Source organism: Sus scrofa, chromosome 14 (assembly GCF_054392235.1).
Source record: "Sus scrofa isolate SSC_HxYL_T2T_F1_AM1 chromosome 14, Sscrofa_HxYL_maternal_Yorkshire_Landrace_v2.0, whole genome shotgun sequence".
In the NCBI taxonomy this organism is placed as follows: domain Eukaryota; kingdom Metazoa; phylum Chordata; class Mammalia; order Artiodactyla; family Suidae; genus Sus; species Sus scrofa.
The window spans coordinates 19952797-19978786 of NC_139396.1; the positions used below are offsets into that span (position 1 = coordinate 19952797).

Consider the following 25990-nt stretch of genomic DNA (forward strand, 5'->3'; position numbering starts at 1 on the left):
TTACATCTCAGCACCCTCCAAAGACAAACGCTCCCCCAAACACAGGCATGATCTCCCCTTACACACATATCCATAGACAAAACCCAACAAACCCTCACATTTGATGGATTACCAGATTCCCAACAACCAGGTGGCCTTGTACCAATCCCCCCAAGGCTTGCAAATCCATCATGATTTACATCCGACTACAACTAGGTGGTCAGCACTACTTCATTCAGCAAGGCTGCCCCCAACAGAGACCCAAGCATGCCATTTGAACAGAAGTGCTGACTGACATTGGTATGTGAAAAAGGAAGACAACAGTGAAACTAGCAGCCTGGATGGTAAATCTTCACACCTTTTTCTGAGCCCTGAGCTACTTCTTGTGAACCCCATGAGGGTTTTCAAATTGGAAATTTTTCCTTCCAGCTTTCCTACGCATGGAACGGCAGGCACACTGGAATGCCACCCATTTTAATCACTCACACACTTTAGTCCCCTGCCTCCATAGGGCCCACAGTCCCTCAAGTCTCCCAGCAGCCTGATCCACAGTGCTGCTAAAAGCTGTGGTGGAAACACTGCTCCGGACCTGAGCTCCATGCGGGCATGAACCCACATGGAGGAGGGCACAAGGCTTCTGCAGCGTGCACAAGAGCACAGAGCGGTCACACCCAATGGCTGAACAGTCCCCATATTCCTTAGCAGGGCTGTCATGGAATGAACGCCAAAGGCCACCATGACGGGCCCCAACCTCAGGCAGGCCACCCCTTGGGAAACCACCCTCTTTGCTCGAATGTGCGCTACTGACTACCCAAGCGGACCCTCCTCAACAGACACTAGGAGCGGTTGGAGGATGGTAGTCTCTGTGCACAACAGCTGAGTCAGCAGGGGACATGTGGGAAGAGGAGGGAGGGAAGGAAGCATCAGAAGAGCTGGCCCAGGAACTCCCTACAAGACAGGAATGTCATGGAGGATTTGCATTCGCTGCAAAGCTCTCTGGGGTTGTCTTCCTGTCTTCTCCCTGGGAGCTTCGTGGCCATCTCTTCTTAAACCCTATCTCTTGGGAGATGAGCCCCCATGGTCATACTGCATCGGTGAAACCCATGCATTTAGATAGGATCCCCATACAAGAGTTTGCAGAGATCCAGCCTAAGCACAGAATCCTCAAAGTGGGCCAAGGACATTCATGCCCTTTGGGCCACAGCACCTTAGGCTGTGTGGACTCTTTGGGTTGGGATTTGCTTGTCTAGAAAGAGAAGGGTCTTTCCCCTAGCAAATTGGATGGATCCATTAAAGAACCATTCTAGCACGCAATTGGAGATCTGGGAACCTCTCTTCAGAGATGGTGCTCCTGTCGCCATGCCTAGAGAATTTCCAAATGCCTCGATTCTCCACGCATGTTTGTTCTTCATGTCTTTCTTTAATACATGGAGCTTGTTCAATAAAGGTTGGTGCACAGGTGTGTCTCCTTTGTATGGTTCTGGTTGTCCTGGTTATGCTGGTGAGCTAAACTTGACCCTCTTGGCCAGTCACAAGACAGCAGGTACTTTGGGAACACTATGCCTCTCCCTCCCTACGTTTGGCACGACATCATGGAAGCTCAGGTGGCCATCCACCCACAAAGAAGTAGCAGCAGATTCAACATACCCACTTGACTTGGGAATGCTGGCCAAAGAAACTTGAACCCTCAGATCCCTTTTCTGGTCCATGGCAACACCAGAGCATTTCTTCCTCCACAGGATACCTCTCAAGACCCTTACATCTATCTGATGACACCCAGAGCTCCCAAGGGCACAGACTTGAAACGTCCACAAGACACAAACCTGGGATCTCTCGGTGCCTTTCAATTTCCATGTGGGAGTGGAAGGTTCACTGTCTCCTGATGCTAGTGATCCATCTCCAGAGATGTTTCTCCTCAGCCGCCAGTGCCTGCCCCGAAGCTCTCTGCAGGAACAATCAGAGGTCATGGTCCAAAGGACGTTGAGACACCCACTTCCATGACTGGTTTCCCTCATTACAGTGCAGCTGATTTGACAACCTCTGCCTCTCCGATGTCGGGATGTAGGGTTCTGAGGTAGTATAAAACAATGAACAACAGAAGGAGTTCGTGTCATGGTGCATCAGAACCGAATCTGACTAGGAACCATGAAGTTGCGGGTTCCACCCCTGGCCTCGCCCGGTGGGTTAAGGTTCGGGTGTTGATGTGAGCTGCGGTGTAGGTTGCCATCACGGCTGGGATCTGGCATTGCTGTGGCACTGGCATAGGCCAGGGGCCACAGCTCTGATTGGACCCCTAGCCTGGGAATCTCCCGATGCCATGGGTGCGGCCCTCAGAAATGCAAAGTCAGTCAAAAATGATGGAAGAATTGGGAGCACCTCATTTCCACAATGCAACTTTTGTATCAGTGTCCCTGAGAAGACTCATGCCAATACAACATCTGGGGAGGGAGTGGGGTGGATTGGGAGCTTGGGGTGAAGGGATGCAAAGGATTGGCTTTGGTGTGGATTAGCAATGAGATCCTGCTGTGTAGCACTGGGAACTTGTGAGGGAGCATGCTCATGGGAGAGACTAAAATGTGTACATGTGTGTGTACCTGGGTCACCATGCTGTACAGTAGCAAAACCATTGTCTTGGGGGAAGAACAATTCAAAACCAACCAAACAAGAAACCCCCACAAATACTATATCTAAGCTATGCGTGAGAATCTTGTAACAAATTGCAGGAGTGGCTGAAGAAGGGGAGGAAGCAACAAGGATGCCTGCCCTTCCTGAATGCCTGGGTACAATGGGTGCCTCAGCAATCTTCTCATATGAAGGTCTTGTTTGAAAACCCTTGAAATGTTTCTTCAGTATAAAAGCTCCAATAGAGAGCCCTATTCCCATGGTGATCAGTTCTGCAGTGCCCCATCCACAGTTTCTTCCTACAAAGCTCACCATGGCATCGCAGGAGATACTCTCGCCTCAGCTTCTCACCCTCTTTGGAGTCCATGTTCCTTTGCAAGGGGCAAGAAGCTTCGGAAGCACCCAAACAACTCCTTCTTCTCAATCTGCAACAATCCTTTCAACCTCTCCTTCCTTGCCCAACACCCTAACAGCAGGAGCAATTGTAGTTCTGCTACTGCACAGAGGAACTCTTGCCTCCCAAGAGATTTGCTTGCAGTCCTAGGAGGTTTTCACCCCTCACCTCCCTTGATGATGTTCCCGAGACCTCGCCTCTCATCACACAAGACGGACATATGCATTCCTATCAATTGCATCGTGATAAGCTGACCTTAACTCCCAATCTGAACGTTTCCTCAGGTGTGTTTCCATTTGGCTGTGTCAGGGATGCTACGTTGATTCCCATGCAGACAGCACCATAGGGAAGGATGAGCCTCGATGCTCAAGAGCAAGGGTATGGGATGCAGACAGGAAATGCACCAGCTTTTAAGCAGGGCTTGCTTGGGAGGACGTTGATGCGAGTTGGTTTGGACACGTGGAGATTGGACATTGGTAGATAAAAGCTGGCACTGTGCCAAAGGGCACACCCACTTCACGGGCAGTCGATGTTTCCACACCTACAAAAGCCAGCAATTCCCATCATGGCTCAGCAGACATAAACCCCCCTAGGATCTGTGAGGATGCACACTCCATCCCAGCCTCCTTCAGTAGAATAAGGATCCGGGGTTGCCCTGAGCTGTGCTTAGGTCCCAGACGCAGCTTGGATCCCACATTGCTCTGGCTATGGCAGAGGCCTGCTCATGCAGGTCTGATGTGACTCCTAGCCTAGGAACATCCACAGGCAGCACGTGTGTCCCCCAAAGGAGAAATCAATTAAACCAAGAGACCCCCCCACACACACACACACACATCTGGTTCTTTCACATAAGGAAAGAGAAGATTTTGTCTTCTCCTCCCTTACTTCTGTCCTTAACCACATAAAGCTCAACGACGCACTAGTATCTCTTGGCTCTTCCATTGCCATTTCATCCAAAGAGCCTGCAGATTTGGGGTCCCTTTGCCATTTTCTTTTGGGTTGGACCAAATTGCACCTTTTGGTCTCCACTCCAAGTTCTCCTCCCCTCAAGAACTGCCCACTCCATGGATCATAATATGGTACCCTTATGGGCGAGTCTTGCCAGATGCATGCTGATTCCGAGGGAAAGGTAAACTTCAGATACACAGGGAAAGTACTTGCAGTAAAGATATGTCCAAAATGGTGCACGGGACACAGGTCAGGCTAAATGCAGGCACTGTGTATGGGAAATGAAAAACTCAAATGGAGCTGCACATTTACTATTGTTATTGCCTGGCTTTGAGCACTCTGCCCTTTCAGTACATTGAATTTCAAGAGAATGGAGGAACTCCCATGTTAAAAATGCATCCAGTAACAGAGGAGCCACGATATCAGTAGGAAGGCAACAAAAGGAAAGATACTCAGGTCTACGGGGACGCAATTTAATTTTCTCGTTTCCTTTTTCACACTTTCTCAAGAGGAACTCTTTGATCTTACAAGAGGTTAGGTTTTCCACTGCAGTTGATATACCATGTTTTGTCTACTTCTGCTGCGTAGCCAAAGGACCCCGTCGTACAGACAGATATATGTATATATGATATATGATACATATATATCTATATAGGATACATATGTAATCACTTTTTCACATTATCCCCCAACCTTTTCCATCACAAGTCCAAGATGGAGTTCCCTGTGCACATGGTACATTTCAACCAGAGACAAAGGAATACTACCTGCAAAGGCAAACGGATGGCATTCAAAGTTGCTTGCCCAAAGGATCGCTGAAAAGATGTGAATGAACCAGGTATCTCTGATTCCTGGTGGGAACGAGGACTGAGTGGACAGGGGAAAGAGGGGAGAGGAGGACTCAGCACTCCATATGCTATTCGGCACACGTGGACTGTGATCCCTGAGAAGGGAGGATTTGTTGAAAATGTTACATTCAAACATTTAACAGGGAAAAGCTCCAAGACTTACCAGCAACGTCATCATACGGGAGACACGACAGACTGATCTCTGGTCTTGGACACGTGGGCTGTGCAGTGGCTTTTTGGATAGGCTTGGCCTTTCCAGCACAAGGGAACATGAGGAAGGTGGGTCCTGCTGGATGCTGGTTGGCACACAAGGACGGCTTCCTTAGGAAAGATGGACACACACCAATCACACATGGTGGGTCTGCTGAGAGAAGCCAAACCATAAACATTGGGTTCCAGGTGGCCATGAAAACCCACGTGGTTATCAGATGATAAAAGGTGAATTTTGTTCCGAAAGTCTGGCCTCTGGGGAAGGGAGCCTGGAGCCAGGACGGAAGCTGAGGGGGTTGAAGGACAACAAACAAGTTGATGAATAAAAAAGGGAAAGGGAACATCAAGACAAACCTTGCTGCTGTGACTCTGAAAACCACCACATACATTGCCTGACGAGGCACTGGACAATTGTCTGGCCCCTGCATAAGGTGGAAGAAACGTCTGGTTCTTGCCTCCCTGCAGAGGCCAGCATGGAATGGCACCCCACCCCCACCCAGGCTCACCTGCCCTCGGCCCCTCCCCCACTGCAGAATGACTGGAGGCCCGCATTCTACTGTTGAGATTCAAACTTGGGCTCCTTTACTTGCGTCCTGAGCATCTGTTGGGGCAGGTCCCTCGCTGGGTCCTGCTCTGGACTGTCCACGTTGAGGCCACCAGCCCGTGGTGGTCCCGGCCCATGCCTGTGGGAATGGCTTCAGAAGGCGGTAAGCCTCTAGACAGGGGCTGTTTTCCAAGAGAAAGGGCCTCCCTCAATTCCCTGGGTTTCCGTTGGGACCCTTCACTGTGGACATGGAGTTGGACGGAAGGAGAGGAAGGCGAGAGCACTGCACCCCAGGGACATCTGAGCTGGGGAGCCTGTAGAAACCTGAGGCTGCCCTGGGGAGGACAGCTGCTTGGAGGTGGTTCAAGAGGCCTTGCTCTGGTTGGGGAGGCAGGATGGCAGCAGGCAGGTTGGCGGTTTCTAGCAGGGAGACAAGCCACTTGGAACGTGTGTGGAGCCAGTGTCCTGTGGCTGGCCCTGGGTGGGTCATGGGGAAAGCCTAGCCCCGCCTTGTGGTCCTCAGGCATCTGAAGCTCGCCTCACCAGACCTCTCTAAGGGGTTGGAACTGGAGCATACTCTGGCTAATGGGGGCGTGGAATGGGAGGGTATAGTCAGAAAACGATTCAGTGCTGGTGGGTGTTGTCTGTGGCCACATGCTCAGGAAAGGGTCTGCTCTGAGCTGGGCAGGATGTGACTTTCACTGCCACGGCCCAGAACGTTTCCCTCCATCCCGCCCAGAACTCACTTCCCAGGTCAGGCAACTGTGGCCTTGGATTCCACAAGGGATGGGCAACCAGGTGACTTCACCCAAGCTAGGACTCGTGGGCCTGAAGTGTTCTGTATTGGTTTCCCTTTTGTGGAAATACGTCTCTGCAGACATGGCGCAGCATGTCAGGTGTCTCACAGCAGAAGCTGAGGCCTGACTTTGAGATGAAGAGTGTGTTCCTATTTCAAGTCACTACTACTACATGTGGAGAGAGGCTGGTGCAGGTAGAATGCCTATGAAGGCTGCTTCCTTTGTAAAGGGGGTGTGAAGCAGTGTAGCACAGAAGCAGGAAGATGATCTAGTCTGCTACTCTCAAACCTCCTAGAACACCTGTGGAGGTCAATTCGGTGCCTCGTGGTATGTACCTCCCTCTCCTGAATGGGCGGTTTTCTCACAATGGCACCTGACTCCAGCCTGCTTCTCAGTTTGTCCTCACTTTCCATTATTGGGAGCCGGAAGGGGAAGGACCCCAGGCAGCCTCTACTCCCATGACCTTCCTCACATGAGCCGCCCTGGGCCGGTGCTCATCTTCGGAAGCCAACCCTGGATGGGAAGTGGCAAAAATGCAGGGGACACACACCGACTTCTCAGACTTCTCTCTGAGGAGCAGAACTGCATGGTGGGAGGGATTCAGGGCCATCGGGATGAGGTGGCACACCTTAGCCCCTGTGAAGTGTCCACTCTGGGTGGTTCGGAGAGGCAGGTGCATGCTTGGTGGGGCTGTTCTGTGTTTGTCTAAGGCTTCTGTGTGCAGAGCGATCTTCTCAGCCTTTGAGAGGTGTTGTGTGAGGTCAGGAAAGAATGATAGAACAGATGTGTGCTGAGCATCCCGAGAGGAAGGGTTGAGGAGGATGTGAGGCCCTTCGACTTTAGACAGTGGAGGTCCATCAAAGGCCTCACGGTGCCTGGAAGGACCTTGGAGAAGGCCCTTACCTGCCAGTGACTTTGCTGAGGGGCATGCTCTGAGTAGATGGCCGCTCAGGTCCAGGACGTGGTGACAACCTGTGAGGACGAGGTGTCAGGGAGCTCCTCAGGGAGGCTCTCCAATCCCTGCTGCTGAGCTGAGCATTTCTCGGTAGACAGGGGCAGGGAACTGGGTGCAGGGGTCAAGGCCATGAATATCCCGCCACGATATCTCCACAACACACAGGTTCCTCAGGCCAAATGCCCTCTCTCACTGAGGTCAGAATATGAAAATCCCTCCACGACATCTGCACAACACACAGCTTCCTCGGGCCAAATGCCCTCTCCCACTGAGGTGTGACCTCTGAGTCCCCAGAGAGCTTCCGTCCATGTCACCCATTCTCCTCTTCCATTCACCCCTTTCCTTTCTCTCCACAGCATTTCCACTGCTGGGAACGGATGTGGTCATGCACCCTGGCGCCTCACCCTCCTATCCTCCCCCCACTCCTGGCTCCCAACACCAGCCAGCTTGGGAGCAGCACCTGCCACCACCCATGGCCCCATTACTGCTGCCTGGAAGCACCCTCTTGCAGCCACCTCACCCCATGACACCTCGGGTGACTCCTGCTGACCATGGCCCCATTGCCCCAGGGCTTGGCAACATCCCTGGCCCAGTCTGGTCAGGAGGGAGGTCAGCATTGCCCCACCAGTCTCAGGCCTTTGGGTGCCCTCAGGCCCCCCTCAATGGGAATGCTTCCAGGGCCCTCATGGGGAGTGCTTTGTGTCCTGCACCCCTTTGCAGAGCAAGCCCTGTGGGGGACAGTGGGGTGGCTGCCCCAGCTATTGCAGCAGCTCAGGCTGGCAAGGGAGGCTTGGCCCCAGGCCTTCCTCCTCAAGCTGCACCACCAGCTGCCCAGATGGCCTTCATCCTGCCCCCAGGGACCTCTGGGCCGTGGCCACATGGCACCTCTGGGGCAGGCAGCCTGCATACCTCCCAGCACACGGGCCCTCAGGAGGACGCGTCTCACCATAAGAGCGTCTATCAGAACTTCCGACGCTGGCAGCGCTTCAAGTCCCTGGCCCGCAGCCACCTGCCCCAGAGCCCTGATGCGGAAGCTCTCTCCTGCTTTCTCATGTAAGTGACCTCTCAGACCCTCATTAGCTCAGCTGGAGCCTTCGCATATACGGGACCTTGGCATGGCCTCCCTGCTTAGGTTTCCAGGCATCCTTTCACCTCAAAAGAAGGAGGGTTGACAGCAATGTCCATGCTATGAGGAGGCACGTCTGCACTCAGATGTGTCCCACGTCCAGTCCATGACATCCATCCGGCCTTAGCTCAGCTACCACCACCATGCAAGACCAGTTGTCTCACTTTCTGCAGTGCCATGATAACATTGAGTGCAGGAGAGCAGTCCGAGAGGGTCCTGCTCGGATGTGAGGAGCCAGAGTGTGAATGGGACCTGCTTCTCTGGTGCTACCTCCTTTCAACATGGACCTGGGCCTCTGGCAGCCAGTGGGTATCACTTCAGATGAGGCTTAGGACATTCAGGCCCAGGATGGAGCTTTCTGCCTGCCCGGTCCTTGTTGTTCTGAAGAAGTCCAGTGTGAACGGGGAGGTGGTCGAGCTGTCCTAAGGGCAAGGGTCTATCCTGCTAGAGCTGTGAACCTGGCAGGAACATCCCTCCTAGACCCGAGGTCCCTCCGAAAAGGGGGACTAGGCCATCTAGTGCACAGACCTGGGCACAAGAATCCTTGGGCTTCTCAGAGCTGTTAGCTGGTAGACTGGCGCCTGCCCTCCCGCATTGATGGGGCTGCATTTTATATGAGATGGCAACCCGCCCCCAGCCAGAGTGTCCCAGCTATAGCCAGGGAGTGGACAAGCATCCTCTGGTGAGTGGGAGGTGGTGGCACCAGGCACCAGGAAGGCTTGCGTTTGCTCTCCAGCCACCCTCGTCTCCCCCTCTTGAGCCTGGGTTTGGCAGGGCTGGGGCCCATGGAGGCCTTGGAGCTGGGTGCGGTTGGGCAGTTGGGGGCTGGGCTGTACCAAGAGACTGACCCTGAGGGCTTGCAGCCCAGTGCTTCGCACCCTGGCTCGCCTGAAGCCCACCATGACGCTGGAGGAGGGCATGCGGCAGGCCATTCAGGAATGGCAGCACATGAGCACCGTTCAGAGGATGGCCTTTTATGAAATGGCAGCAAAGTGAGTCAGGGTCCTGGGCCATGGGCGACATGGTGGGGTGGGTGGTGGGTGATGGGCAGGCCCCAGGGCAGGATCTGGCTGAGGTGCTAGCAATCAGAGAGGATGCAAGAGGAGGCTGGCACCTGACACCTCCTGTTCCCTGAATCCCCAAATTCTATTAGCCTCCAGAATCCCCTCTGCCACCTGGAGAGCTTGGCTCTTCCAGCCTGCCTGTCTCAGGAGCTCTGCCCTACCGTGATGCTGATGTGGGGAGGCCTCAGGATGGCCTTGGGGAGCACGGCAGCCCAGGAGGGGGTCCCCTGAAGGCATGGGGGCTGTGCAGGGGTGAGGACCCCACCCGGCAGCCTGGCACCCCTTCATGCTGGGTGCCTGGCCATCACTGACCTAGCATGTGGTAGGCCTCTCTTCATCAACGATGGCTGGAATGGGCAACTGGCCATCCCTGGGGAAGCCCATGGGTCTCTGGCCCTCCCTGTCATTTCTGCATGTGAACCTCCTTGTTTCCAAACAAAACCAAAGGAGCAGCTAGCTCTCAGTGGCAAGAGATGCCTCACCTCTAAGGGTAGGATCCCCACTCCAGCATGTGCTGGGCCCAGACTCATGCATGCTTTCCCACACTCTCACTCCCAGCCCCAGATTCTGGGTTCAGGCAAGGGCTCTGTGGGGATACGTGCCAGACCAGGCCACTGGCCATCTCCATTGTTTGGGTCAGACAAGGTCTGGGGTACATGAGCAGGGGCCCCCACTGCCCACCAGGTGTCCCCTAAGCCTGGTCCCAGAGATTGACCTGGGTCTCTGCTGGGCCATGCCCTCCAGCTCCAGGGCTGCTCAGGCAGGAGGAGGCCCAGATCTTGGACCTCTGCCACCGCAGTTCCCTGCTGCAACAGCACCTCACAGGGCCCTGACAGACCTAAGGACACCCTCTCCTCACACCCTCGGTCCTGCTGCCGTGGGTGGGCTCCAGAGGCCAGGTGGTTTTCTCACTGGGGCCTGTTCCTCAACACCCCCCAGGTTCATGCAATTTGAGGCAGAGGATGAGATCAGGATGGGGAACGTGGCCTGCACAACGTGGACACAGGGCATGCCTCCTCCAGCTCCAAAAAGCTGGCTCCTTAGGAACCCACATCCCGCAAAAGGGGCACTCAGTCTGTCAATCACCTTCCCCCTGGACGTCAAGGAACAGGTAAGAGAGGCCTAGGCATGGTCCCTGTTCCCAGATTGGTCCTTTTCGCTCAAGGGGGCATTGGTCTTTCAACACGGATAGACCCCGAGGGGGTCTCAGTCCCCCTTTTCCCCTCTGCGGTGTGGACCTGGTCCATTTAGAACCTCATCACCCTCCTCCCTGTCTAAGGGGCCCCTGTGAAATCTGCCTAACAAGTGTGCTGGTGGGGAGACCCTTGATCATTAGATGTTCCATACATTCTCACACCTGACTTTTACCTGTCCCTGACTTGAATCTGGCCTCCCACAAAACCTGAGGCTCTGGCTGCTCCTCCCCCTTCCCACATGCATATCCATTGCCCACAACAATGCCCTCCCGTGTGCCTGCTCAGGGGTCGGCTTCTGGGCGCTGTGTCCCCTCACTTTCCCTTCCTCCTGCTCTGCCGCAGCCTGTGCTCCAAGGAAACACGACCCCAGAGTCCAGCACACCCACCAAAGGCCACGCAGAGCCTGGCAGCTGCTGGAGAACAAGGCCCCCAAGGAGATTCCCCCTGAGGCTCGCAGGGAGCATGGGGACATCCCGCAGGCACTGGTGGGTCCTGGACCCTCAGCCACAGGGGAGTCAGATATGGAATGTCGAGAGGATGGATATGAGCTGCCACAGGACGAGGACGGCTGCTTCCCAGACCAGGATCTCCTCAGCTACGTGGACAAGCTGTGTTCCCAGGAGGACTTTGACACCAAGGTGGGCTGGGCCTGGAGTCTGAGACTCCAGGATTCCAGGGAGAGATGCTCTTCGCACCCTAGTTCTGGCTTTGGCCCAGGATAATGGGATTTATGCTCTGGTCCTTGACCCTGATATCTGTGTGTCTTCCTGTGTGTCTGAGTGTACTTTGGTGCATAGGATGTGTATATGTGGATGTGACAGTTGTACATGTGTGTGTGTCTCTCTCTCTTTGGAGGCCTTTGTGTGTCTGTGTCGGTGCCTATGTGTTTGTGCTTTGGAGCCCATGTGTCTGCATGTGCACCTGCTTGTGAGTGTGTGTATGTGTTTATGTGAGAGGAGACAATACTTATGGGAGTTTGAAAGCTCCCCCTTTGTGAGGGGGACTCTGGATTGGCCTCTGCTAGTCACGTTTCCCCAGGCCTTCACGCCTCCCAGGGCACTCCTGCCAAGGCTGCTCACAGCCTCTTCCTTCCATTCCAGGTGGAGGCGGTCATTCACCCCCGATTCCTGGCAGAGTTGCTTTCCCCAGAACCAGAGCTGGATCTCTCGGGCCTGGCTGAGGAGCTGCAGCAGGAGGAAGGAATCTCCCCTGAAGAGGTGCCTAGGGGAGGGACTGACACTAGGGAGACTGAGGGCAGGGGGGGAAGCCAGGTGACCCTGGAAAGCCAGGAAGAAAGGACCCAGGTCAGCCAGGGCCGAGGAGGGCCCTAGAGCAGGAGGCCCTGAAGGATTTGTCCCTCCCTCCCTGACAGAGAGGCCCTGCACCCAGGAGGCGGCCCAGGTGGGTGCAGGGCAGGAGGAATGGAAGGGGAAGAGGGGAGCCGGGGACAGGGCAAGGACCCTGCTGGGGAGAAGGTCCAGGAGGAAGGCAGGAGGGCCACAGGCTCTGTCTGTGGATGTGAGTCCCATCTCACCTCCCCCTGCCCATAAGCCCCGGCTCTCCCTGGAGGGTGCAGAGCAGTCACTGTCCACCTCTCTCCCACCAGCTAGTGCAGACACAAGTCCTGGCCTTTGAGGAGGACGACAGGGTGCCAGCCACTACCAATCACAGCGCACCCCACCTGGACTCAAGACCTTCAGAGTCTGTGGCCCAACAAGATGCCCAGAGGAACGAGCAAGGCCCACAGCCCGGGGTCAGAGATGAAACTTGAACACCCCAGGTGGATTTCCATGGCCATCTAAGGCTCCACCAAACAGACAGGGGCCTGTTCAGGCACAAAGGCTCTGTGCCCTCTCAAGGATATCAGGAGCCCCCTCAGGCTGGAACTGCACAGCCATTTCCTCGCCAGGGCACCAAGCGCTCGGGCCCTCCATCAGGACCCAGGGCCAGCAAGGTTCTCAGGGAGGCCTCTCCTCTTAGTGGAGCCCCAGGGCTGGGTCACGGGTTCAGTGAGGATGAGGAGGAGCTCCCCAGCCTGGCCTTCCTCTTGGGCCTTCACCACAGCCTGCTGCCCTGGGGGCTGCCACAGAGCCCTGTCCCTGCCTCGGGTCTTCTCTGCACTGCAGGGCAGAGTGCCCAGAAAGCTTCCCAGGCCCCGTTTCCCCAGAGAATGGGCCTCAGCTCAGGCCCCCTGGAAGCTGCCAAGTCTAGAAAGCGGGCTCGGTGTGGAGGTCTGGCTGCAGCTGAGGACCTGGCCAGGCCTAGGGCTGACCTGCGAGGCTCTGGGGGGCACACCCTGGCTCTGGGGCTGGTTGACCCTTCCCAGCCCAAAAGGAGCAGGTTTGACCCATGTGTCACACGGAGCAGGAGGAAGTGGCACTGCAGCCAGTAAGGAATGGTGGGCCAGCCCTCCAGGGCCAGTCCAACTGGGCAGCCCCCATGGAAGCCTTGGGCTCCTCCAGGTCCTAGCAACCGTCCTGGCTGCCATAGGGGTGGGGAGGAAGGACAGAATGACCAGAGCCAGGAGGGGGTGGGGGTGGGTGGGGTTAGGTGGTGGGGACTTGGGTCTGGGTGTGTGTGGGTGGGCACAGTAGCTCCTTTGCAATGGGGGATGTAAAACTTGGATAAAATCGTTCTGTTGTGAAATGCACTTGGTCCACTGTCATTTTGCATGTGCCTGTGTCCTCAGAGATGGGTCGTCTGAGGACAGAGAGGGGATCTGAGAGGAACGAAGCATGTGTGAGATCCCAGGCAGTCTGGATCCACAGGTGAATGACTAAGTCTTTCCTCCACAGACACAAGGATGCCCAGGCTGCTCCTGGGAGTACACAGCTCTCACTAGCCCCAGGGACAGCCTCATCATCCCTGTGTCTCCAGCCTGCTGGGCTAGGGGGCTTCTGGGGCATCGGTTCCATGCTCTGCATCCCGGAACACTCTGGGGATGGAGAGCTGCTTTTGTGCCATTCAGCCCTCTGGACACTCACCAGTCATGAGAATGGAGGCTGGAGGCAGCCCTTACCTCTAGAGAGTTTCTCTTTGCCTCTCTGAAGTGGCTGGATGTCAGGCTGGGGTGATCCTCCACTCCTCCAGGGTGTCCCGTGGGGGTGGTCTCTCCAGAGAGGAAAAGGCTTGGCTGTAGGGACAGGACTTTCTGCTTCAGTGCCTTGTTGGTGGGGGACCATCCTATCGTCTTGGTGGGATTATTGCCATGTGCTAAATGGTGGAGGCAGCGGCCTCTTAGTCCCAGTGAGGACAAAACAAAGGAGGGAGTGAGTGACTGTAATCTCATGACCTGTTAATGGCTTGGGGGGAGGTTCCATCATGTGAAGCTCAGTGGTCCAAACCTCACCAGCCCACTGGCATCCACCCCCAGGGAGCTTTTGATACAAGAAGACCTGGGACTTTACGTGATCAGGGATAATTTTTCGATTGGGGTGAGGAGGGTTAAGGATCTTGGGTTGTCCCTGGGAACGTCTGTGTGCCACAGGGGCAGCCAAAACTTACAAAATAAAAAACAAGCAAACAAAAAAAAGAAAAAGCAAAATGCCCCAAACGCCAAAAATCTAGGATTAATGCCAAGTGCAGGCACACTTAAAGTGAGCCATTTACTCATGCTTTTCAATCCATTAAAACATGAAAGAGCAGGAGTTCGTGTGGCTCGGCTCTAAGGACACGGATTAGGATCCATGGGGACGCGGGGATGAGACATGGCATGGCTTACTGGGCTAAGGTTCTGGCATTGCCGTCAGCTGTGGTGTAGGTATGAGACATGCCTCAGATCCTGTATTGCTGTGGCTGTGCCATAGGCCAGCAGGTGCAGCTCGGATTCGACCCCTGGCCTGGAACAGCCCGCAGGCCCCAATGCAGCCGACTCAAAATGGAAAAGAAAAGAATGCAATAGAATTTGCAGAAAGGAAAGATGTACAGACCATCACCAAATCGTATTTTAGGGAGATCCCATTATGGCTCAGAAGATGAAGAATCTGACTGCTATCCATGAGTACGTGGGTTTGATCCCTGGCCTTGTGCAGTGGGTTAAGGAATCCAGCATTGCCTTGAGCTGTGGTGTGGGCTACGGATGTGGCTTGGATCTGGCATTGCTGTGGCTGTAGTGTAGAACAGCAATGCCAGCTCTGATTCGACCCTGAGTCGGGGAACTTCCCTATGCTGCATGTGGGGCCCTCCAATGCCAATCAGAGACTCCATCTATCCAGGCATCCCTCCATCCAACAAGGAAACAGTGGATTAAAGGATGGCACATTCACTGCATCACAGAAATGGCCGCCATGCCCAGGGTGGGTGAAGGAGCTTCCCAATTTCAGGGGCTGGATTGGTGCTGCTTGTGTGAGACAGAGACAGTGGCTGGACACTCTTTGTCTATGACAGACACCAAGGGGAAGCTGACCCTCTGATACCAGGGAAAGGCTCATCTCCAAACCCCTCAAGGGGGAGTCAAAGCATTGGCTGAAGAAACCCATTTGACTTAGGAGGTGGGGCCCCTGGCCTGGGTTCTGCCTTTCCAATGCCATGTGTCTCCAAGACCAAGGCACCGAGTCTCCTGTGTCCCAGTCACAGACAGCATACCTTCAGTGTCCAGCCATTCCAAAGGCCAGGCCATCGTGCCTTATTGGAAGGGCCTGTTTGGGTGGTGGGGACGCAGCAGTGTGTTCCAGAGGGGATTCGGGCCCTCTGGCTCACAGGTGACCTCTTGCCAGACAGGCCAATTGACGCATCTGTAACCAGGGCGATTTGCCATGCACTGCCTTCCTTCCTCAGATGGCAGGGATGCAAAGGGCTTGAAAGGGGGCCCAGAGCACAGAGCCATCACCTACGGTCTCCTGACCACCTCTGCCTGGGGGGGAGGAGCTTCCTGTTGTCACAGAAGCTATTGCTAGCATACCAGTCATTGGAGGAGTTCTGGATGCCCAACATTTTGCTACTCAGCAGCATGTAGGAGAGAGCAAGGATGGTCCTTGGAAGGAGCTAAGAGTCTTGGGTGAGGGGAAACTTGCTTATTTTCAAGAGGTGCTTCTTAGTCAGTCGGGGTAAGAATGCCCTTCCTTTCACGAAGTGCTTTGGAAGAGGTTTGACAAAGAAAGACTGGCAACCACATGGTTTGGGAGGAAGCAACAGGCAGGGATGGAAATGTTGCTTGCTGAAGACGAGAAAGGGCAGTTCTGACTTGCTCAAGACCACCTCCCTGCAGCTGGGAGGTGGGCCTTCTTCCTTGGGACATCACGGTCCCTGCCAACAGCCAGGGACTGTGGCTGACACAGCTGGGGAGTGCCTCCTGGTGCCTCTGTCATCGGCCTTCGAAGCCTGGTGGCTGCACCCACAGCTCAGCCCTGCCTGGGGCAGTAGGAGAGAGGCTGGAGCTTTGCCCACTGGGAGTGCTGATCCCCCAGCCAGGGACTGCACCCGGCTCCTGCATGTCAGCCTTCTGGTGGTAGCCAATGCCCACATGGGACCACGGCCATAGAAAGCAGCAGAGCACTGCATCTGTGCCCCCTCCTGGACCCTGGCTCTCTCTCTACTTGTAAGCTGATCCAGACAACAATGGGCAGGGGTGGCTGTGAACTGGCCCTGTCAGACACATCTTCAGAAGCCTGGCATTTCCATGTTCAGGTAATCCCCTTATGGTTACAGTGTAAGGGAAATAGGCAGAGCACTCCTCTGTCACAGTCATATTGGAGCCGTTCCTGCCTGGGATGTTTGGAGAACCTCTACGATAAGGAAACAAAGAGCCACTGCATTTCACTCCACTGGGTCCAAAGCATATGCTGTCCATTGCAGAACAACAAGAATGAGAATAAAGGAAGCCTCCAGATATGTGGACATGGAGATGCACCCTTCGAACGACTCCATGCTCAAAGAGGCCTCTCCAGGAGAACTGGGAAAATATATAGAACGGTAGGCAAAGGAACTTACAGTACCTAACAGGTAGTAGGATTCAGACAAACTGGTGTTAAGAGGGAAGCAATTGGCACGAAATGCTTACAGAATACAAAAGATGCCAGGTTGCCCATCAACAACCTACGTTTTCACACAAGGCATCGAGAAAATACAAATCACAAAATACAAAAAACACAGGAACAAAGAAGCTCACGACAATACCCTATGTTCAGAGGGACTCTAGCCAAGGAACACTAGCTTGGCTTACTATGCACAACCATCAACTTTATAGGCTCCATGAAGACATTACTGAGGAAAACCTACATGGTCAGCATGGCGCTTGCAGAACATGTGCCAGGCCCATTCATGTAAGAAACGCTCAGAAGTCTAGGAAGAGAAGGACACTCCTTGAACACGTAAAGAACATCTCGACAAAAAGCTACACCAAGCCTCCTGCGTGATGGTGAAAGAATGAACGTCTTCCTCCTCCATCCAAAACAGGTCAGAAAGTTCTTTCTCATTTCTCCTTTTCTACTTAGTACTGTAGCTACGAGCCAGGGCAGCATGGCAGGAAAAACAAAGAAAGACCTACAGATGAGACAGGCACAAACATAATTCTCCATGCTCATGGATAGCATGGCTACCTCCACGGGAAGGCCCACCGAATCTCCAAGACACACGGAAGAGATGGAGGTCACTTTATCAAAGCCTCAGTATACAAGGTCGACACAAACACCTTCATCATGTGTGTAAATCCCACAAAAGAACATGGCACCAAAACGAAAAACACCATGCAATACACAAGATTTGCCAAAACCTTGAAGCATTTGGTTCCATCGGTCATTCTATGGCTGCACCCACAGCATACGGAAGGTCCCAGGCAAGGGGGTCAACCTGGAGCTACAGCTACCAGCCTACAGCAAAGCCCCACCAACACCAGGTCCAAGCCACACTGCTGCTGGTGGCACCATGGGACCCTCATCCCACTGAGCCAGGTTAGGGATTGAACCCACATCCTCCTGGACACTCTTTCAGGTTCGTCACAAACTGAGCCACAATGGGAAATCCGAAGATACATATTTGGGATAGAGCATCTGTATGATAAAGCGAAACAAGGCCTACAACAAAGCGGACACCTATTATACTCATGGATGGGAAGACTCAACACAGAATACGGCCAAATTCCAACAGAAGTTTTTTTTTTATTTTTTTTTTTGGCCCACAAGGATGAAATTATTCTAAAATGTATAAAGAAAAGATAAAGGAGCCAGAACATCAAACATAATTTCGAGAAAGCACACTAAAGTGGGAGGTTATTCGGCTTATGAGAACGATCTATGGAAGGCAGCTTGGCATTGCTGGAGGGAAAGAGGCAGACAGAGTTCAGTGTACAGAGAGAGAATGCAGAAATAGATCCATAGCAATACACCAACCTGGGATGTTCTAATACGGAAGCTCAAGGGCAGTTGAATGGAATAGGGATAGGGTTTTTATCCGATACGAAAATGAACTCATCATGGAACATTCAGTGGAAATGTAAATTGTGTATAAATACAAACGATGCAACGTTTACCACACCTAAGAAGAAACAATTGGAGCAAACCTCTGGGTCCTCAGGCTTGGCAACGGGGTCTGCCACATGACAAGAATAACATTATCCCAAAACGGAAGGAAAGAACAGAAAGTTGGACTTCATCAAAAGGAAAGAAAGGCCCTTCAAAACATTCATGCACCCCAATGTCCACTGAAGCACCATTTCCAATAGCCAAGACAAGGGAGCAAGCTAAATGTACATCGGCCGAGGCATGGATAAAGAGGATGAGGTTCATATGTACGGGGGGACATCACACAATCATACAAGAGAATGGAATCATGAACGCTGCAGCAGCAAGGATGGACATGGAAATTATCATACTAAGTGAAGGTAGACAGGGAAAGACAAACATCGTATGATACCACTTCTAAGTGGAACCCAAATAGAGGACACAAATGAACGTGTGCAGGGAACAGAAACAGACTCCCAGCCTTGGAAAACCGGATGGGTCCCAAAGGAGCCAAGTCCGGGGCAGGAAGGACTGGGGGTTTGGGACTGGCTTCTGCACACGGAGTACATGGAATGACCGGCCAACAGGAACCTGCGGTAGAGCCCAGGGAACTCTAGCCAACAGTTAGCGATAGTCGATATGGGCATAGAATCTGAGGGAGAAGGGGTGTGTGTGTATGTATGACCGACTCACTTTGCGACACAGCAGGAAATAGCACACCATGGTACCTCACTGTCCTTTCAATCAAACGGAAGATAACTACATCAATACCACTGGAATAGGCAACAACAACATCAGCAACAATGAAAAGATAAGCGTTCTCCCCCATGACAGCCAAAACCCTACCCCAGACAGAAAACGGACCTCATCAAATGGAAACATTTTCCTAGGTGAAAAGAAGCTACAGGTTTGGAGAAACTACCTGCCAACCACACATCTGACCCAAGTCTGGTGTCTCGAGGGAATAAGGCACTGCCAAGACACGACCATAACAGCGGGACCTATTCCACCAGAAAATGGGCAAATGTTAGGAAGAGATGGGTCACCCAGCACAGCACTGTGAGTCCTGAAGGCTGGGTCCACTGTGAGGCTTCCCGGGATCCTGCTGGCTACATGAGAACACTGGGTCAGGCAGAGGGCAGGAAGGATTGCAACAACACTGCTTCCAGGAACTCCCTCGGGTTGGCCTGAGCCAGCTAAGCCAAAAAGGAGACATCAGGCTCCAAGTGCTGGAGGTGTGGACCCCTTGGGCCAGGCTGGCTGGGGCCCTTGGACCGAAGGCAGGTGTTCATGTGGGGGTGGGGGCCAGAAAGGTGGGCAGTGAGGTGTTCCCCTTCAGTCTATGGAGAGCGGGGCCATGGGGGTGCTGAAAGAGGGTGCTGGGAATCCAATGTAGGAGCAGAGTTCTGTGAGGCCTGGACCTCATCTCACAGCCTGGCACTGGAGATCCCCTCTCAGCTTCCCTCTCAGTTGCCTAGACTCCGTTCCTTCAAGAGCCTTATATGCCACGGGCTGGAACCCCCTGCCTCATGGTCTTGGGTCATGGGCTCTGATCCGGCTCGAGTGCCCTGCACTCTGGAAACCTCCCTCCCTCACTTTGGGGAGTCGATCCTCCTTCATCCCAACCCCAGGACTGATGTTCCTTTACTTTACAAAAGACCCTATCCCTGGCACTGGAGACACCTGCCAAAAGGGGCTACAACTCTATTACCCGAAGTTCATATGTGGAAGGCTTCTCCCCCAGGACCTCAGAACATGACCTTAGGTGGAGCAGTCTTTTCGTTGTCTTTCCGTTGCCTACGTTTGTTTGTTTGGATGGGGCTGCTGGGGCGGCATATGGAAGTTCCCAGGCTTGGCATCCGAACGATCCATCGATCGATCGGAGCTTTGACAGCTGGCCTACACCACAGCCACCGCAATGCCACATCCAAGCCGGGTCTGAGACCTACACCACAGCTCATGGCCACATTGGATCCTTCCCTTCCTGAGCGAGGCCAGGGATCGAACCTGAACACTCCTGGTTCCTTCTCGGGTTCAGTTCCAGGGCAACACCACCGCAAGCCCTGCAGCAGAGTTTGTACAGAAAGAGCTGAAATCAGGTCACTAAGGTGGCCCCGAATACAATAGGATGCGTGCCCCTATAGAAAGGGCAAATTTAGACCCTGAGTCCCACAGAGGGAGCTGATGGGAGGGCGCAGGCCGGAGATGGGCATCTGGAATCCAAGGAGAGCGGCCTCAGGGCCAACCCAGCTTGTTTATACCGGGATCTCAGAAGGCTGGGCTCCGAAACGGTGAGTTGATACATTCTTGTTATTTAAGCCCCATTGCCCATGGGATTGGTGATGGCAGCTGGAGCTGACCGATTCCCTCTGAAGGCCTGGGCACTCCCAGGGCAGGAAGGAGTCTCAAGGGAAGACACCCTCTCTGTCCCCAGCTGGGCTCCACCAGCATCCCCACTCCTACCTTCCTCCTGGGACACTCTCCCTCTCATGTCCTCTCCCCTTGTCCAGGGAGTCAGATGGAGGACCCCAACAGAAGAAGGAAGGATGGATGACAGGAGGGGCCGTAGGGCCCCAAGGCAGCAGCGGGAGGAGACTTTCCTTTGGTTATTGGAGATTGCAGTCTTGGTTTGTGGGGTGGCCACTATTGCACAGGAAGGCCAAGATGGGGCCCTGGAAAGCTGATGGAGCTGGTGGGGGAGGGATGGCTGTTTGCCAAATGGAGACTGGAGTCTGAGGCAGAGACAGGAGCACATGAGCTCGGGGGGGTCTGCACCAGGCCTGCTGCAGGACCTCGAGCATGAACAGCAGCAGGGGCCAGTCTCTGGGGGCACAAAGCCTGTGCCAGGCCCAGGAGAGCCAGCAGCCTGCAGAGACTGCGATGGCACCTGGGTGTGAAGAGGAGGGACTGTGGGCATAGGCCACAGCTCTGATTGGACCCCTAGCCTGGCAATCTCCCGATGCCATGGATGCGGCCCTCAGAAGTCCAAAGTCAGTCAAAAATGATAGAAAAATTGGGAGCATCTCATTTCCAAAATGCAACTTTTGCATCAGTGTGTCTGAGAAGACTCATGCCAATATGACATCTGGGGAGGGAGTGGGGTGGATTGGGAACTTGGGGTTAAGGGAGACAAAGGATTGGCTTTGGCGTGGATTAGCAATGAGATCCTGCTGTGTAGCACTGGGAACTTGTGATGGAGCATGCTCATGGGAGAGACTAGAATGTGTACATGTGTGTGTACCTGGGTCACCATGCTTTACAGTAGCAAAACCATTGTCTTGGGGGAAGAACAATTCAAAACCAACCAAGCAAGAAACCCCCACAAATACTACATCTGAGCTATGTGTGAGAATCTTGTAACAAATTGCAGGAGTGGCTGAAGAAGTGGAGGAAGCAACAAGGAAGCCTGGCCTTCCTGAATACCTGGGTACAATGGGTGCCTCAGCAATCTTCTCATATGAAGGGCTTGTTTGAAAACCCTGGAAATGTTTCTTCAGTATAAAAGCTCCAATAGAGAGCCCTATTCCCATGGTGATCAGTTCTGCAGTGCCCCATCCAGAGTTTCTTCCTACAAAGCTCACCATGGCATTGCAGGAGATACTCTCGCCTCAGCTTCTCACCCTCTTTGGAGTCCATGTTCCTTTGCAAGGGGCAAGAAGCTTCGGAAGCACCCACACAACTCCTTCTTCTCAATCTGCAACAATCCTTTCAACCTCTCCTTCCTTGCCCAACACCCTAACAGCAGGAGCAATTGTAGTTCTGCTACTGCACACAGGGACTCTTGCCTCCCAAGAGATTTGCTTGCAGTCCTAGGAGGTTTTCACCCCTCACCTCCCTTGATGATGTTCCCGAGACCTCGCCTCTCACCACACAAGACGGACATACGCATTCCTATCATTTGCATCGTGATAAGCTGACCTTAACTCCCAATCTGAATGTTTCTTCAGGTGTGTTTCCGTTTGGCTGTGTCAGGGATGCTACGTTGATTCCCATGCAGACAGCACCATAGGCAAGGACGAGCCTCGATGCTCAAGAGCAAGGGTATGGGATGCACACAGGAAATGCACCAGCTTTTACGCAGGGCTTGCTGGGGAGGACGTTGATGCGAGTGTGTATGGACACGTGGAGATTGGACATTGGTGGATAAAAAGCTGGCACTGTGATGTGGGCACACCCACATCACGGGCAGTCGATGTTTTCACACCTACAAAAGCCAGCAATTCCCATCATGGCTCAGCAGACATAAACCCCCCTAGGATCTGTGAGGATGCACACTCCATCCCAGCCTCCTTCAGTAGAATAAGGATCCGGGGTTGCCCTGAGCTGTGCTGTAGGTCCCAGATGCAGCTTGGATCCCACATTGCTCTGGCTATGGCAGAGGCCTGCTCGTAGAGGTCAATGTGACTCCTAGCCTAGGAACATCCACAGGCAGCACGTGTGTCCCCCAAAGGAGAAAGCAATTAAACCAAGAGACCCCCCCCCCCACACACACACACACATCTGGTTCTTTCACATAAGGAAAGGGAAGATTTTGTCTTCTCCTCCCTTACTGTCCTTAACCACATAAAGCTCAACGACGCACTAGTATCTCTTGGCTCTTCCATTGCCATTTCATCCAAAGAGCCTGCAGATTTGGGGTCCCTTTACCATTTTCTTTTGGGTTGGACCAAAAGGCACCTTTCGGTCTCTACTCCAAGTTCTCATCCCCTCAAGAACTGCCCACTCCCTGTAGCCTAATATGGTACCCTTATGGGCGAGTCTTGCCAGATGCATGCTAATTCCGAGGGAAAGGTAAACTTCAGATACACAGGGAAAGTACTTGCAGTAAAGATATATCCAAAATGGTGCACGAGACACAGGTCAGGCTAAATGCAGGCACTGTGTATGGGAAATGAAAAACTCAAATGGAGCTGCACATTTACTATTGTTATTGCCTGGCTTTGAGCACTCTGCCCTTTCAGCACATTGAATTTCAAGAGAATGGAGGAACTCCCATGTTAAAAATGCATCCAGTAACAGAGGAGCCACGATATCAGTAGGAAGGCAACAAAAGTAAAGATACTCAGGTCTACAGGGACGCAATTGAATTTTCTAGTTTCCTTTTTTACTTTTTCTCAAGAGGAACTCTTTGGTCTTACAAGAGGTTATGTTTTCCACTGCAGTTGATTTACAATGTTTTGTCTACTTCTGCTGCGTAGACAAAGGACCCTGTCGTAGAGACAGATGTATGTATATATGATATATGACACATATATATCTATGTAGGATACATATGTAATCACTTTCTCACATTATCCCCCAACCTTTTCCATCACAAGTCCAAGATGGAGTTCCCTGTGCACATGGTACATTTCAACCAGAGACAAAGGAATACTACCTGCAAAGGCAAACGGATGGCAATCAATGTTCCTTGCCCAAAAGATCTCTGAAAAGATGTGAATGAAACAGGTATCTCTGATTCCTGGTGGGAACGAGGACTGAGTGGACAGGGGAAAGAGGGGAGAGGAGGACTCAGCACTCCATATGCTATTCGGCACACGTGGACTGTGATCCCTGAGAAGGGAGGATTTGTGGAAAATGTTACATTCAAACATTTAACAGGGAAAAGCTCCAAGACTTACCAGCAATGTCATCATACGGGAAACACGTCAGACTGATCTCTGGTCTTGGACACATGGGCTGTGCAGCAGGTTTTTGGATAGGCTGGGCCTTTCCAGCACAAGGGAACATGAGGAAGGTGGGTCCTGCTGGATGCTGGTTGGCACACAAGGACGGCTTCCTTAGGAAAGACGGACACACACCAATCACAAATGGTGGGTCTGCTGAGAGAAGCCATACCATAAACATTGGGTTCCAGGTGGCCATGAAAACCCAAGTGGTTATCAGATGATAAAAGGTGAATTTTGTTCCGAAAGTCTGGCCTCTGGGGAAGGGAGCCTGGAGCCAGGACGGAAGCTGAGCAGGTTGAAGGACAACAAACAAGTTGATGAATAACAAAGGGAAAGGGAACATCAAGACAAACCTTGGTGCTGTGACTCTGAAAACCAACACATACATTGCCTGAAGAGGCACTCGACAATTGTCTGGCCCCTGCATGAGGTGGAAGAAACGTCTGGTTTCTGCCTCCCTGCTGAGGCAAGCATGGAATGGCACCCCACCCCCACCCAGGCTCACCTGCCCTCGGCCCCTCCCCCACTGCAGAATGACTGGAGGCCCGCATTCTACTGTTGAGATTCAAACTTGGGCTCCTTTACTTGCGTCCTGAGCATCTGTTGGAGCAGGTCCCTCGCTGGGTCCTGCTCTGGACTGTCCACGTTGAGGCCACCAGCCCGTGGTGGTCCCGGCCCATGCCTGTGGGAATGGCTTCAGAAGGCGGTAAGCCCCTAGGCAGGGGCTGTTTTCCAAGAGAAAGGGCCTCCCTCAAATCCCTGGGTTTCCGTTGGGACCCTTCACTGTGGACATGGAGTTGGACGGAAGGGGAGGAAGGCGAGAGCTCTGCACCCCGGGGACATCTCAGCTGGGGAGCCTGTAGAAACCTGAGGCTGCCCTGGGGAGGACAGCTGCTTGGAGGTGGTTCAAGAGGCCTTGCTCTGGTTGGGGAGGCAGGATGGCAGCAGGCATGTTGGCGGTTTCTAGCAGGGAGACAAGCCACTTGGAACGTGTGTGGAGCCAGTGTCCTGTGGCTGGCCCTGGGTGGGTCATGGGGAAAGCCTAGCCCCGCCTTGTGGTCCTCAGGCATCTGAAGCTCGCCTCACCAGACCTCTCTAAGGGATTGGAACTGGAGCATACTCTGGCTAATGGGGGCGTGGAATGGGAGGGTATAGTCAGAAAACGATTCAGTGCTGGTGGGTGTTGTCTGTGGCCACATGCTCAGGAAAGGGTCTGCTCTGAGCTGGGCAGAATGTGACTCTCGCTTCCACCACCCAGAACGCTTCCCTCCATCCAGCCCAGAAATCACTTCTCAGGTCAGGCAACTGTGGCCTTGGCCACAAGGGATGGGCAACCAGGTGATTTCACCCAAGCTAGGAATCGTGGGCCTGAGGTGTTCTGTATTGGTTTCCCTTTTGTGGAAATACGTCTCTGCAGACATGGTGCAGCTTGTCAGGTGGCTCACGGCAGAAGCTGAGACCTGATGTTGAGATGAAGAGTGTGTTCCTATTTCAAGTCACTACTACTACATGTGGAGAGAGGCTGGTGCAGGTGGAATGCCTATGAAGGCTGCTTCCTTTGTAAAGGGGGGGGGGGTGAAGCAGTGTAGCACAGAAGCAGGAAGATGATCTAGTCTGCTATTCTGAAACCTCCTAGGACACATGTGGAGGTCAATTCGGTGCCTCGTGGTATGTACCTCCTTCTCCTGAAAGGGCGGTTTTCTCACAATGGCACCTGACTCCTGCCTGCTTCTCAGTTTGTGCTCACTTTCCATTATTGGGAGCTGGAAGGGGAAGGACCCCAGGCAGCCTCCACTCCCATGACCCATGTCACATCAGCCGCCCTGGGCCCGTGCTCATCTTTGGAAGCCAACCCTGGATGGTAAGTGGCAAAAATGCAGGGGACACACACCGACTTCTCAGACTTCCCTCTGAAGAGCAGAGCTGCATGGTGGGAGGGATTCAGGGCCATCGGGATGGGGTGGCACACCTTAGACCCCGTGAAGTGTCCACTCTGGGTGGTTCGGAGAGGCAGGTGCATGCTTGGTGGGGCTGTTCTGTGTTTGTCTAAGGGTTCTGTGTGCAGCGCGATCTTTGCAGCCTTTGAGAGGTATTGTGTGAGGTCAGGAAAGGATGACAGAACAGATGTGTGCTGAGCATCCCGAGAGGAAGGGTTGAGGAGGATGTGAGGCCCTTCGACTTTAGACAGTGGAGGTCCATCAA

At 53.4% G+C, this 25990-nt stretch overlaps 1 protein-coding gene across 1 annotated transcript in view; it reads right to left on the reverse strand.

Moving 5' to 3' along the window:
- LOC146396394 (uncharacterized) overlaps positions 1-25990 on the reverse strand; it is a 291217-nt gene that overhangs the window by 186360 nt on the left and 78867 nt on the right. The window contains exons 10-13 of the mRNA XM_084994478.1: positions 23741-23898; positions 13703-13816; positions 4955-5112; positions 1803-1923 (exon numbers count right to left, since the gene is read on the reverse strand). Coding sequence (XP_084850604.1) covers positions 1803-1833 — 31 coding nt within the window. The 5' untranslated portion in view covers positions 1834-1923; positions 4955-5112; positions 13703-13816; positions 23741-23898. The remainder of the gene's footprint in view (positions 1-1802; positions 1924-4954; positions 5113-13702; positions 13817-23740; positions 23899-25990) is intronic.